Source organism: Hemibagrus wyckioides, linkage group LG07 (assembly GCF_019097595.1).
Source record: "Hemibagrus wyckioides isolate EC202008001 linkage group LG07, SWU_Hwy_1.0, whole genome shotgun sequence".
Lineage (NCBI taxonomy): Eukaryota > Metazoa > Chordata > Actinopteri > Siluriformes > Bagridae > Hemibagrus > Hemibagrus wyckioides.
In genome coordinates, this window is record NC_080716.1 from 22,925,877 (window position 1) to 22,940,821 (window position 14,945).

At 36.8% G+C, this 14,945-nt stretch overlaps 1 protein-coding gene across 5 annotated transcripts; it reads right to left on the minus strand.

Annotated features, from left to right (window-relative positions):
- Positions 1-4,537: 4,537 nt before the first annotated feature.
- On the minus strand, positions 4,538-11,642 carry LOC131355673 (butyrophilin subfamily 1 member A1-like). 5 transcript variants are annotated; one of them, XM_058394093.1, is made up of 9 exons: positions 11,377-11,642; positions 9,872-10,222; positions 8,620-8,889; positions 8,335-8,454; positions 7,154-7,180; positions 6,446-6,461; positions 6,259-6,285; positions 5,828-5,854; positions 4,538-5,559 (listed from the first exon to the last, which is right to left on the minus strand). In XM_058394093.1, the coding sequence occupies exons 1-9, from the start codon at positions 11,432-11,434 to the stop codon at positions 5,538-5,540; spliced, it is 918 nt and encodes a 305-aa protein (XP_058250076.1). In that variant the 5' UTR covers positions 11,435-11,642; the 3' UTR covers positions 4,538-5,537. The 5 variants fall into 5 exon arrangements, 4 of the variants coding, with proteins under 4 accessions (XP_058250076.1, XP_058250075.1, XP_058250073.1 ...); XM_058394092.1 differs by having other exon boundaries at positions 6,446-6,516; XM_058394090.1 differs by lacking the exon at positions 6,446-6,461.
- Between the last annotated feature and the right edge of the window lie 3,303 nt (positions 11,643-14,945).

A 14,945-nucleotide genomic window follows, 5' to 3' on the forward strand; every position in this document is an offset into this window, starting at 1 on the left:
GAAACTTATTTACATAGAGTATAACCGTTATAACGAGAAGAAGTGAGAATTAACCTAAACCATACACTCGGTTATTAAAGGGATACTCCACCCTGAATGATTTGTATAGTACTCTATATAATTATTTCTAAATTAATTTTTGTAATGACATTGCAGGTTGACTGTATTAATTTATAGTGTTTAATGTACATGTTGATGATTTAAACTTTGGTTTAACCAGATTCTAGAGTGATGCAGCAGAGCTTTAGTCCTTCAGTCTGTCCAGCTCTCTGAACTCCTCATCTGTTTATGAGGCTTAAACAGAGCTCTCCTTAATCCTGTTTTACACCAGACTGCTGTAATGCTGTGATCAATGCACTTCCAGATTCATTAAACTGTCCTTTACACCAGACACTGACAGAGTATTTCATAACAAACAGCACATGTGTAATGTTTCCATCTGCAGACTCCTGTAACAGTGAAATCTCTGGCATCAGTTCAAAGTGCCACAGTGCATAGACGTAAAAATCAAAGTTTATGTAATAATATATAGTGGTAGTGCATGTTTAGTTCTGTTTCAGTTAAATGTTATTTGTAAAGCTATTTTAATAATGGACATTTACAGGAATAAATCATTTTAGTTAAAAAAAATAATAATGAATAAATAACAAGACACAGTGTAAATGAGTGTTAATGGGCAGTGAAGCCTGGGATATGGAGAGAGAGAGAGAGTCAGGGAGAGAGAGAGAGAGAGAGAGAGAGAGAGAGAGAGAACGATAGTTTCTATCTTAAATATTTCCCAGAGAATTTAATGGAATTGATTTAAATGGGAGGAACACTACTACTAAGGAAGAGGAGGATTACACTGCATCAGTGACCAGCTACATCAAGTGCATTACTGATGTTACCATCCCCCAGACCATGCACCACATGCCCAAACCAGAAGCCACGGATGACCGCAAAAGTGTGTGTGCTGCTGAAGGCTAGAGCCATCAGAGCAGGGGACAAGACAGCCTTAAAAACAGCAAAGGCCAAACTGTCCCAAGCCATCAAAGAAGTAAAGCATGCGCATGCCCTGAGAATCCATGGCCACTTTCAGGACAGGCAATCACAAACTACAAGACAACATCACCTGCCTGTGATAGTAACGCCTCCCTCCCAGATGTGCTGAACAACTTCTACACTTGGTTCAAGGTACAGAACAATGTAGTGGTGAGGAAGACCATCCCTCCTCCTAACAACCTGGTGCTCTGCCTGTCCATGGCTGACATGAAGAGAACTCTATGCAGAGTTAACCCATGGAAGTCTGCTGGACCAGACAACATTCCTGGCAGAGTGCCCAGGGAATGTGCAGAGCAGCTAGCAGATGTCTTTACTGATATCTTCAACATCTCCCTGAGTAGCCCCGTTGTTCCTATGTGCCTCAAGACAACGACCACCGTCCGATGCCAAAAAAGTCTACAGTTTCCTGCCTCAATGACTATCATCCCATCACAGTCACAGTCATCATGACAAAGTGCTTTGAGAGGCTCGTCATGAGGCACATAAAGACCCAGCTACCACCCTTACTGGACTCCTTGCAGTTTGTGTATCATCCTTACCACTCCATGGACGATCACCACAACCCTCCATCTAGCCCTCACCCACCTGGGCAATAAGGATTCATACATACGAATGCTGTTCATAGACATCAATTCAGCTTTGAGTACAATCATCCATCAGAACCTGATTGAGAAGCTGAGCCTGAACACCTCTCTCTGCAACTGGGCCCTGGACTTCCTGACTGGGAGACCTCAGTCAGTCTGGATTGGGAACCGCATCTCCAGCACCACCACACTGAGCACTGGGGCCCCTCAGGGTTGTGTGCTCAGCCCACTGCTGTTCACTCTGCTGACTCATGGCTGTGCAGCAATGCATAGCACGAACCACATCAAGTTCGCAGATGACCCGACCGTGGTGTGGATCTCATCAGCAAGAATGACAAGTCAGCATACAGAGAAGAGGTGCAACAGCCTGGTGTAAAGCCAACAACCTGTCTCTGAACATCAACAAAACTTAAACAAAACTCTCCTTTATCTTTGTCAAGAGCACCAAATTCCATGGTGTTCATCTGGTGCAGAACTTCACCTGGTCACTCAACACCAGCTTCATCACCAAGAAAGCCCACCAGAGTCTCTATACAGAGGGACCATCAAGAGCAGATGCATTACAGCCTGGTTTGGGAATTGTATCATCTCTGATCGCAAGACCCTGCAGTGGATAGTGAGGACAGCTGAGATCATTGGAGTCTCTCTCCCCTCTATTACGGATGTTTACTCCACATGCTGCATCTGCAAAGCCAACAGCATTATGGACAACCCCACACACCCCTCACCCACACTCTTCACCCTCCTGCTATCTGCCATCTGGAACCTCACACCCACACTGTGTAACCGTTTCTTTCGTCAAGCCATCAGGCTTTTCAAAAACTCTCTCTCTTCCTCTCTCTCTTCCTCTCTCTCTCTCTCTCTCTCTCTCTCACACACACACACACACACACACACACAAACACACACTCAATTGTGTCAACTGACTTGTGTCAACTGTGTAAGATTCAACACATACATCTACAACCCTACCCACACTATAAAAGTTTACATTTTGTAACACACTTATTCAGTTGCTGCTACTGCTATTTTTGCACACAACAAACTATACAGTTTCTCGAGTTTGCACATTCTATTTTGTTGCACTTTTTTTTTTTGGTGCTATGTGTCCTGTACTGTCCTCTGTTGTTTTGGCATTTTCTGTTTGCACTGTTTGCACATGTTGTACTTTTTTATGTAGCCAAGGCAAACTTTCTGATTTGGATCTCATTGTGAGAAGACCTGTTCACTAGCTCAGCCACCAAAGTGTAATTAAAAGGGAGACACAAAAAGTAACAGACTTGAGGGCTTCCTGGGACATTAAGCAGAAAACAAACCCAAGAATGAATGTGTGAGATCTGAACATTTAAAAATCTCAGTTCACCAAAACACTCTATACCCATGAACACCCAAGATTTCCCCCTTTACCTACAAAAAACTGGAAAAAGTTTGACTAAACACGTGTTTTCAGCCTAGACTTAAATAATAAGACTGTGTATGAATCCAAACCTTAGGCTGTTCCAGCTATATTTATTAAACCAGAGTGTAGTAAAGTTCAAAAATGAAATTAAAATGTATTTTTATTTTGGATTTTATGTATGTATTAAGCAGCTATCAAAATAGACCAAAAAGTGAAATCACGAGTGCACCTCCGTCAACAGCATTTACAGCTCCTACGACGAGTGTACACACTCAAACATGTAATATAACCTTCATGCTGTTTTTATTTCTTCTGGACTCAGCATCAGTTCTGAGATATACAGATTTGAGAGTATAAAGATTTTTTTTTACAAGATTACACAACAGTGCTACCTGTTGCAGAAACACAAACTAAATAAACGACTGTATTTAGTTATTCTGTGTTACATGCTACTGTATTCGTGTCTGTAGGTTATTAGTATATTTTTAGTATTAGTATATTTTTCTCTGAATTAGCCACAAAATATAAGTCTACCAAGTCAGTTTGGCTATTTATTTACAGACCATCAGGGCCACGTTCTGAATTCCTCTGTGAATTTGTTTATTTCATCTCAAATCTTTTTTAGACAAAACATTAATTACTAACATTCATTTTGACCCTCTGAGAACAGCGATTGTGTCCATTGTCGATTCACTAGGGGTTAATCCCCACATAATGTACATAACAGGGCTCAGTCATAATGGTGGTCACATTCTTCTAACACAAATATCAGTGATTATATAATGACAGCTCTTTAATCTGTTTTTTATTATTATTCTCAGATCATGTGGAACATCTGAATGAACTGGTACTATAGCAACAATAACATATTAAAGCGTGAGCATTAATATAAGCCTACCACTTTACAGTTAATATTATATAAACACATTAATAAATAATAATATTCAGATCTGTACTGTTGTAAAAAATTAACACATCATGATTTGAGAATTCTAATCTAGTGTTGTGGTATAATTATTTTAATCATCAATCAATCAATAATCAATTAAATAAAATATATCATCTTTAAGCAATAAGCAATTGAATGAAATATATAATCTTTATTGCACAATACCAGAAAATGTATACATTTTCAAATTACATTTTATATTATTCCATTATAGTGATTTAACATTTTTCCTTAATTTCTTCAGTTGCTTTCTTGCTTACTTGCTTTTAAGTTGTTTTTTTTATGTTTGTTGTTTTCTTATGTAGTTTCTCATGTAAAGCTGCTTTGAGACAATGCTCTTTTTTTCTTTTTTGTTAAAAGCACTATACAAATAAAATTGAATTGAATTGAATTGAATATTCATATTTACAAATTATACAACAAAAAGAAAGACATGGAACTTTTAATTAGACTACTACTGCTAATAATAATAATAATAATAATAATAATAATAATAATAATAATATAATAAATATTATTATTATTATTATTATTATTATTATTATTATTATTATTATTATTATTACTATTATAAACCCTGTATTTTCTTCAAACAAGACATCCAGAAATAGAACAAATCTGTAAATGCCACATTAGTCACAGTTACTAACTACTGCCATGTTAGTGAATCCTCCATACCTTCAGCTGAGATTAAAACTGCAGGTCTGTGGAGAGATGCAGGTCTAATCCAAATACATCCACACAACCAATTACAAAACAAACCTTACCGATCATTTACCAAATATTAACAACATTCACTAAGAACTGACATCATGTGGAGAAAATAAACAGAATAAAACAGCATTAAATAGCATCCTAACCTGAAAACTCACCTCATTAACAGATATACACCTGGCAAGGTGTCAGATTCTCAACTATAATAAGTGGTGATTTTTAGTGGTGGAGAAAATGTTAGTTAACACTCTAAATTCAACTCAAGTGAGAGCTAGAAAGTAGCACAGATGGCAGCTTTAATGACAGGAATCATATTAACAGCACATAAGCTCTAAATAATCCAGTAACATTCATGCGTCTTTATAAAATTCCTAAATGTCTAGAGATGAATAAATCCATTATTTACAAAAGTTCAAAATGTTAAAAAATATAAATCAGATATTTATTCAGTAACAGCAGAGATGATCAGTGGTGCTGAATTACCATTTTCACTATAGCAAGGATTGAAGTATGGATAAAGTTTCTCAGTGAAAGAGTAGATATGAGAGCTGGACTTCACGTCATAAAAGGAGACCAGACCCTCCTCATAAGACCCCCCACAGTCCAGAATCCAGTCTGAGGACTCCGTGGAATCCACTCCTTCCTGTTAATGTTCTCTCTCACAACTCCTAATGTCCATGCAGATTTCCCTCTGACCTGCACCGCATAATAAAATCTCCTTTCCTAACTCTGCTTTCCCAGAACACAGAGATCATTAAATCTCTGTGGTGTATCAGGGAGATCCTGTCATGTGTCTCCATGTGTCACTTGTTTTCCATCATCAGACACAGTGAGTTCAGGATGAGCTGTATCAGGATCCAGAGTCACATCCACTGAGAGAAACACACAGAAACATTTTATACTACAGCACCAATTATTCATTCAGAGAAACTGTGTATAAGTGCATGAGAGAGACTGAGTAATTAATGTTATGTTATAAATAATCATGATGAATAACAGCATCCTGATGTTGTTTGTGAGGTTGACAGCGCTGCTTTAAAGAGAGCGCACACAAACAAGATCAACATTCACACAAAAAACACAAACACAGCACAGACCTTCATTTCACTAGACTGAAGAAAATGTTGAAATTGTTCTTACCTGCAAATAACCTCTTCTTTAGAAGGTCTTGTGAACAAAACAATAAAATAGTTAATATTTAATATTTTCTCATTTTTTAACACTTTCAATTGTCTAACATGTATTCAGGATCAGCTACTGCTCACTCTGATTTCAGTCTAAAAGCCTTCTATGATTTATATGACCTGAGCTGAACAGAATTTGTTAGGATTCTTTGGGATTTACATGAGAAGGAGCTGTAATTTCTACCCTCTGATCAGATCTGCAGCTTTTTGTGAACCTTCACAATGTTAAATTAAAAGTTATGTTAAAAGTCAAAGAGGCTGAAACGGACTAACATCCTCACAGTTACTTTTATTATTACACTGGATCAGAGAGATATTGTCTGTTTAATTTATTTTCCAATTATATAATCATTAAATGATTTTAAAGAACAAAACATTGATACTTACCTGCTTTTTGCTTCTCCATCTCTGAGGCTAAAACAGATAAAACTGTTTTGAGTATTTTGTGCTAAATCTATATACATAAAAGTATAAATAGATTATGCAATGTAGTATAATGATAAGAGAAATGGAATTAAGTTTCCTCCAATTAAATAATCAGTATGACTTTAAAAGCACAAAAAATCCTTCTCACCTGCAAGGTTCTTCTCCTCATGAAGCCATGAGGTGAAAACAGATAAAATTGTTTCAAGTATTTTGTGTAAACTGTATATGAATAAAAGTATAAATAGATTCAGCAGTGTAATGTAATGAGAAGGTAAATGGACAACACAGTCAGAATGCAGTTATGAAATGTAACTGTCCTCTGATGTTATATAATTGTTATATAATTATGTTCACTTCACAAAGTGGAAAATGATGTTACAGGTCAGTTATGAGTCAAATGGAAAACAAGTAATTTAATGTCCAGGGACTGATGATCTTGATTCTCTACTCATCTTACAGAATCTCTAATCTGAATAAGTAGAAAAATGTTACATTTTCATTCTGAAATTCAAATATTGAAAATTTAGGTTGAATTCACTCAATAAATCTATTTCCTGTTTACTTCCTGTTTACTGAATTTGCTAGCATTCATTAAAATAAACATGAGAAGGAGCTGAAATTCTGCCCTCTGTCCTGATCTGAATCTTCTTATTAAATTGTGTCTCTAAGTCCAAGAAGCTCAAACAATCTAATAACCTTACAGCTTCCTTTGTGATTACGTTTGATCAGTGATATTGTTTTTTTGATATTGATATTTATTATTGATATTTATTGATATTGATATTTTATTTTCAGTGATATTTATTTTAGTTATTTAATCAGTATGATTTATAAAAGAAAAAAAGTTCATTGTTACCTGCATTTTGCTTGTATATTTGAAGTTCTGAGGAAAAAAACAGATACATTTGTTTACAAAACAAATAAACAAACTAACTAACTAAAATAAATTAACTGACAGTAAGTAATATAATGTACTATGACTGACGTGTTTGTATCTCTACTCTTAACCAAGTAAATAATATATGCACACTAACAGTAAACGGATGTAGTCATTTAAATCACAGTTTCTTAGATAGCACATGAGTATGCAGGGACTAAGCAGGGTTATGTTAATGGTAATAGTCAACAGTAATAAAACCAATAATTAGTTCATAAGTACATACTGAACAATTAACCAGCACTCATTGGTAGTTAGTAATATTGAATATTTTGTTGATTCTTGCTCTGCCACAGCTAGCTGGAGCTGGGCATGTTGCCATGGTAACAATCAGATTGGCTGACAACAATCTGTTTCACTATTGTCTGCTAGCACCTTACTATAACATTACTAAAACATCAGCCATGCAGTGTGGAGGATTAGCAGCAGTATAGCATGCTGACAGACAAAACAACATGCTCTCTACTCATAGTTCTTCCAGCCCATGCCTGCTGCTGAACAAGGGCTCTAGTACATTAGTACATTAGCTTTCAGAAAAACAGGGTGCTTAGGAGAAGCCTGATGTGTTTTATTTTTATCCTTGTAGCCTTTTCTGATTGTAGATTACTCATAAATACTTTTTTCAGATGTGGTAGTGTGAGCTTGATTATGTTAAATAATTATTCTGCCTCATATAACAACATTCTGATGTACAGGGTGAGGCTCTATACTCTCCCAGTTATTTTTTATTAATGAAGTATCCTTTCACTTTTGTAGAAAGAGCTTGTGGGAATAGAAGTGAATAGATGAAAAGATTGAGGTGAGAGTTTGAGTCCATACTGATTTAAATCACTCTTTACAGACAGCATGGGCAACTCTGGACTACTGACTAAAACACAGGTTCTTTATTCTTGGGGTCTTACTACTTGTAGGACAGGAAAACCCTGAAAAATTATAGTCCTTCCTGAATTAAAGTGAGAGCATTAAAGCAGTAAAAACATTATGTCCTGGATTTCTCCAGGAACACAGTTGGGAATCTGTGTGGACAAAAGATAAAAAAGGTAAAACTGCAGTATAATTAAAGTTAAACATGTTACTGAGGAAAATGATTTAGATATTACCTTTCTTGTAACCAAAAGCAGTTAGTATCAGTCCAAAAACACATGTTACTAGCAATCCAGCAACAAGACATGCTGAAACTGCAATGTAGACAGGCCTCTTACAAACACCAAAGACTTCACCTAAAATGAAAAGTTAGAAATATTTTTAAGAAATTGTGTAAGAATTATTTAGTAACTGATAAACGAGCTCTTACAAAAAGTGAACTGAACATAAAGAACATTAATATTGTGCAGGATATTGAGTAGAATGTTACGGTCTATATGTTTTAAATCACAGACACTTACTATTAATGGTAATATCTGCCTCCATCATGTGATGTTTTTGTTGAAGTCTACAGTAAAACCTGTTGGACTCATAAACAGTGATGCGTCTTTTCACACTGAAGCCCTCAGTGTCTCTGTGTATCTGTGTATCTTCAGCAGGCAGAGTGGCTCCTTCTCTGTCCAGCCACAGAACCTCAGGTTCAGGGTTCCAGCCTCTGGACTCACACACTAGATTAATCCCTCCTGAGTTATCATAACTCTCCATCCTGATCACTGGGTGGCTTCCTAGAACTGTGGGCAATAAAAATGTATTATTTTAAATATTCTGAAATCAATCAACTGTTAACCCCAAGAGTTTATTATTTTATGTGTCAGTGTCAAAAATAATGCTATGAAGTGTGACACTAAATGTTTGTATTTGTATATATGATCTATGACACATACCTCATTTCTGTTGTGCTACATTAGAAACATACTATATGTAATGTAATTAATAACAATAACTTAGTTAACTGCATTTTCAGATAATTGGCCTACTCAGACCATCTTGGAATTGGACTGAGGAAAATACAGACAGATAGAGGCCACATATGTAAATAGGTCAATATTCAGTCTTTTATTTGCATTTCATTTGTTCAGCTCCTGTACCCACAAGAACAGCATACTGTCTTCAGAAGATCATGTATTTTATGAAGTGTTCAGTCATTCCTGGTGAGGAGAAATGATACACTGATGTGAGATTATACGTGATCAATCTTAGCCGCATGAAAGCACTCAAGTTCTTGATTGATTGTGTGGATTATATATAATGTGCTATGCAGCTTTTAAATCTTCAACCTTTTAAATTTTCAGTAATGTTTACTGATTAATGATTAGTGCAGTTTTTTGTGTGTGTTGTCCCAAGAACAAAAGGAGGGAATTGTGATGTAAAAAAGGAGAAGTTGTTTAACTTATAACTTTTAATAAACTGTGTACATTTTTAATCTTGCCTGTGCCTACCAGTGTGCTATTTTCTAAAAATTTTCAAAGCACACACAAATGCTTAGATAATAAAATGAACAGAATAAGGAAATTTAGAAAGATAACTATAGAGCAGGAAATACACTGTACATGGCAGGAGTTAGAAACCTTCGAATTAGTCAGTCAATGAGTGAACTAATCTAAAACCCACTCAAATAAATAAATAGAATTAAAATATAGACTTGCTACAGATTTTATTAATAATCAGCATAACATTCACTGTATAAAGCTGCAGTGCAGAAATGGAACTTACCCTCAACAATAACATGAACAGTGATGTCATCATACCAGGATTTGTCCTCAATGAGACACTTATATTCTCCTGCATCAGAGACTTGGAGAGCTGAGAGTTTGAGTGAAGCGTTGCCTTTCTGTAGCTCCTCTTTAAACAGTGATGTTCTTCCTCTGTAGGACTGATCCTGATCTTCATTTCTGTCTGCATGATCCCTATAGAGATGCACTAGTGAAGCCGCTTCATCTACTCTCAACCACTCCACTGTCATGTCCACAGCACTGGTGTTGGGTTTAATGAAACAGGGCAGAACCAGATCTTCACCAACTGCTGCAACAAGAGGAGCTTCTGGACCAACCACCTGTAGTGGCTCTGTTTTCAGAAAATAAACAAATGTTTAATATGTGTATATCTGTCAGGGACAATTCCCTACCAGACCACTAGAGGGGGTGCTGGCAGGTACATTGCTATACCTTGTTGAATGTCAGGTGGTTTGTCATGTGCATTTAAGAGGAAGTTAAGCTCACTAATTTGCATTGCTTTGTCAGAGAGCAAGAGGGGAAAAATGAGTCGTGCTAGAATAGGAGAAAGGATAATATGGTGTAAGCTGCTTATTTTAATAGTTCCAAATATTATTATCAACAACAAGGTTGTTCACACTGGACATCATGTCACACCACCTTCTGTTGGGTATCTGAATGTTCTGAAGCAACATGAAACTGCAATGAAATCGAAACATCCAGTGTGCACCTCCTCTATAGGCAATCCAATACTATCCACTATAGGCAACTATACTTCCAGTATTTTTACTTAGTTTCCACCTTCTTTCCACATTATTTACAGTTGTGCAGAGAAGAGCTGATTTTATGTTTTACTTGCAACAATAGATATTTACTTACCTGCAAAAAATTATGTGTATACATTTTAATCAGTTGCATTGTGCAATCATTTGGACTGTCATTATGCCATGTATAATTTATTTTAATGAAACAAGTACACTTTTACACAAAGAAAGTAAAATTTATTAAGTAATAAGTCAAATATATATTAACTTACTTAACACTTTTTAGAAAACTGTATTAAACAAACCAAATAAAACTACATTTACTAAAAACATCAAACCATGAATAGTTTTAAAAAGTGTAAATTGGACATTTAAAATTTCATTTCCACTCCCATCAGTTCACAGTGACCTACTCTATACTCATAATAGAAATGAATTCATTTTACTGCAGACTTTTAGAGTAGTTGTTCTTTAATTAGGCCAGAAGGCACTTTTTAAGTCATTATAATTGGAAAATGTAAAATTGAGTGGGTGACCCACTCATATCAGTTTACTGTAATCTGCCTAGTAATTTTATTGTAAGACGCTCGTTTCAGCACTATTACCGCCAAGAGACTAAAGGCCGAACCCCTTAAAATCTGCATGCGGCTGGATAGAGCAATGCTTTCAGAAAAAGAAGGTTTAACCACAGTAAACAATAACACACACACACACACACACACACACACAGTAAGTGTGTTACCTGATTGAGATTCCATAAAGTTGTATAGGACAGTCAGGAGAGTCACACACAAAAACATCCCTGAAAGAGTTTATCTTTATCGCTCCAGTCTGTTTCACAAGATAAATAGCACTATACGAATTACACTAGGTGTACAATTCATCTGATCTCAAAAACTCAAAATACGTAATAATTAGATGTCTCAGTAAATCGCTAAAAGAGACCCTTTGTTTCACAGCTCTGCATCATATTGTTGTTTCCGTGCACCAGCCCTTCACACCTATGCCTGTTTTTCCGGGTTGAAGTGGGGGACTTTTAGGGAACTATAAGTCAGTACTACTGGGAAGTGAGAATATTCAACCTAAACCATACACTCGGTTATTAAAGGGATACTCCACCATGAATGATTTGTATAGTACTCTATATAATTATCTCTAAATTAATTTTTGTAATGACATTGCAGGTTGACTGTATTTGTTTATAGTTATTAATCCACATGTTGATGATTTAAACTTTGGTTTAACCAGATTCTAGAGTGATGCAGCAGAGCTTTAGTCCTTCAGTCTGTGCTGCTGAAGGCTAGAGACTCCGTCTTCAGAACAGGGGACAAGATAGCCTTAAAAACAGCAAGTGCCAAACTGCCCCGAACCATCAAAGAAGCAAAGCCACTTTCAGGACAGGCGATCACAAAGTATAAGACCACTTCACCTACCTGTGATAGTGACGCCTCCCTCTCAGATGTGCTGAACAACTTCTATGCTCGGTTTGAGGTACAGCACAACGAAGCGGCGAGGAAGACCATCCCTCCTCCCAACGACCAGGTGCTCTGCCTATCCATGGCTGACGTGAAGAGAACTCTATGCTGAGATAACCGACAGAAGTCTGCTGGACCAGACAACATTCCTGGCAGAGTGTTCAGGGAATGTGCAGAATACCTAGCCGATGTCTTCACTGACACCTTCAACATTTCCCTGAGCAGCACTATTGTTCCTACGTGCCTCAAGACAACAACAATCATCCCCATGCCAAAGAAGCTACCACCCCCTCTGGACCCCTTGCACTTTGCATATCATCCAAACCGCTCCACGGACAGTGCCATTACCAAAACCCTCCATCTGGCCCTCATTCAACTGGACAATAGGGACTCATACATATGAATGCTGTTCATAGACTTCAGTTTAGCATTCAATGCAATCATTCCTCAGCACCTGATTGAGAAGCTGAGCCTGCTGGGCCTGAAAACATCCCTCTGTAAATGGATCCGGAAAATTCCTGACTCGGAGACCTCAGTCAGTCCAGATCAGGAATAGTATTTCCAACACCACCACACTGAGCACTGGAGCGCCTCAGGGCTGTGTGCTCAGTCCACTGCTGTTCAGTCTGCTGACTCACAACTGCGCAGCAATGCACAGCTCAAACCACATCATCAAGTTCATCGATGACATGACCATGGTGGGTCTCATCAGCAAGAACAACGAGGCAGCATACAGAGATGAGGTGCAACAGCTAGCAGCCTGGTGTAAAGCCAACAACCTGTCTCTGAAAGTCAACAAAACTAAAGAGATGGTTGTTGACATCCTGACCATGTTATACAGAGGGACCATTGAGAGCAGCTGCATCACTGCCTGATTTGGAAATTGCACTGTCTTGGATCGCAAGACCCTGCAGCGGATAGTGAGGACAGTTGAGAAGATCATTGGGGTCTCTCACCCCTATATCATGGACATTTACACCACACGCTGCATTGTGGACGACCCCACACACCCGTCGCACACACTCTTCACCCTCCTGCCATCTGGAAAGAGGTACCAAAGCATTCGGGCCCTCACAACCAGACTGTGTAACAGTTTCTTTCTTCAAGCCATCAGGCTCCTCAACATCCAGAACTGAAACTGTATCAACTCTCTCTCTGTCTCTCTCTCTCTTTCCCCTACTGTCTCTCTGTTGCTTTCTCTCTCTCTCTCTCTCTCTCTTTCCCCCACTGTCTCTCTGTTGCTCTCTCTCTCTCTCTCTCTCTCTCACACACACACACACACACACACACACTCACTCACTTAAGCAACTTGTTGAATTGACCTGTATCAACTGTGCAAGATTCAACACATACATCTATAACTCCACCCACTCCACCAAACTGTCACCTGCTGCTGCTATATATATATACAGCTCTTAAAAAAAAGAGACCACTGCCCAATCTCCAGATTTGACCCCTATTGAAAACCTCTGGAATGTCATCAAGAGGAAGATGGATGGTCACAAACCATCAAGCAAAGCTGAGCTGTTTGCTTTTTTGCAGAAAGAGTGGTATAAAGTTCCCCAACAGCAATGTGAAAAACTGGTGCAGAGCATGGAGCCAAAACGCGTGCAAATCAGGGTTATTCCACCAAATACTGATTTCTTAATGTTATTTAGCCAAAAAAATTAACACAATTTGTTTACAAATTATTTGCATTTTGTTTTATTTGAGTTATTAAAGCTCTGTAAATACTGCATGATCTTGGGTTATTTTGATGTGTTGTCATTTCCTTTAAATATACACTCTAAATAACAATAGATATATTTTGAATTTAGGAGAAATATTGTCAGCAGTTCACAAAAAATGAAACAAAAATGTTCATCTCACCAATAAATGTATATATATTGGTGTACTATTTGCACACATTGCACTTTTTTATGTAGCTAGGACAAACTTTCTGTCCTTAAATCTGTGTTGTTGTTTTTGTTTTGTAGCTATATGTTGTTGTGTTGTCTATGTAGCACCAGGGTCCTGGAGAAACGTTGTTTCATTTCACTATGTACTGCATCAGCTATATGTGGTTGAAATGACAATAAAGCTTCTTGACTTAAACATAAAATTTTAGAGTGATGTTAATGTTATGTGAGTATGTAAATATTGCTAATTTAAGTGAATTTTGAACGAAATGCCACTGAAAAAGCAAAAAAATAAAATTGTTTAGATCACCACTGTTTTGAAAACATTGACCTAAGTTTGCCAAAAAAGTGTGATATGGATTAAGATAAACCCATAGACTTTGACTTGGTCTGCTCTAAACCATCAGACAGTAAGACAAGTTTTTGCTAATGCTCAAAATAAAATAAGCTCATACGAACAAGTTTAATATAATTGAATAAAATATATAATCTTTATTGTACAATACCAGCAAATGCATACATTTTCAAATTACATTTTACATTATTCCAATATATTTATTTTACATTTTTATTTCATTTCTTCATTCCTTGCTTGCTTTTAAGATGTATTTCTGAATGGTGTTTCTCCTAAACACTGTTTAGAATGAGAAACTTTGTGCCAGTCAGTGACAGCAGAGCAGTACTGATCACTAAAAGAAGACTTTACGGAAGTGAGTAATTTTATTCCTTCATTCATCTTCATCAAGTGATTTGTCCTGGTCTGTGTTATGGTGGATCCAGAGACATTAAATTACTCATTTTGCTGAAGTCCTTCATATTCTTGCTCATATTTATATTTACAAATTATGCAACAAAAAAAGACATGGAACTTTTAATAATAATAATAATAATAATAATAATAATAATAATAATAAACACTGTATTTTACTCATGTAAGA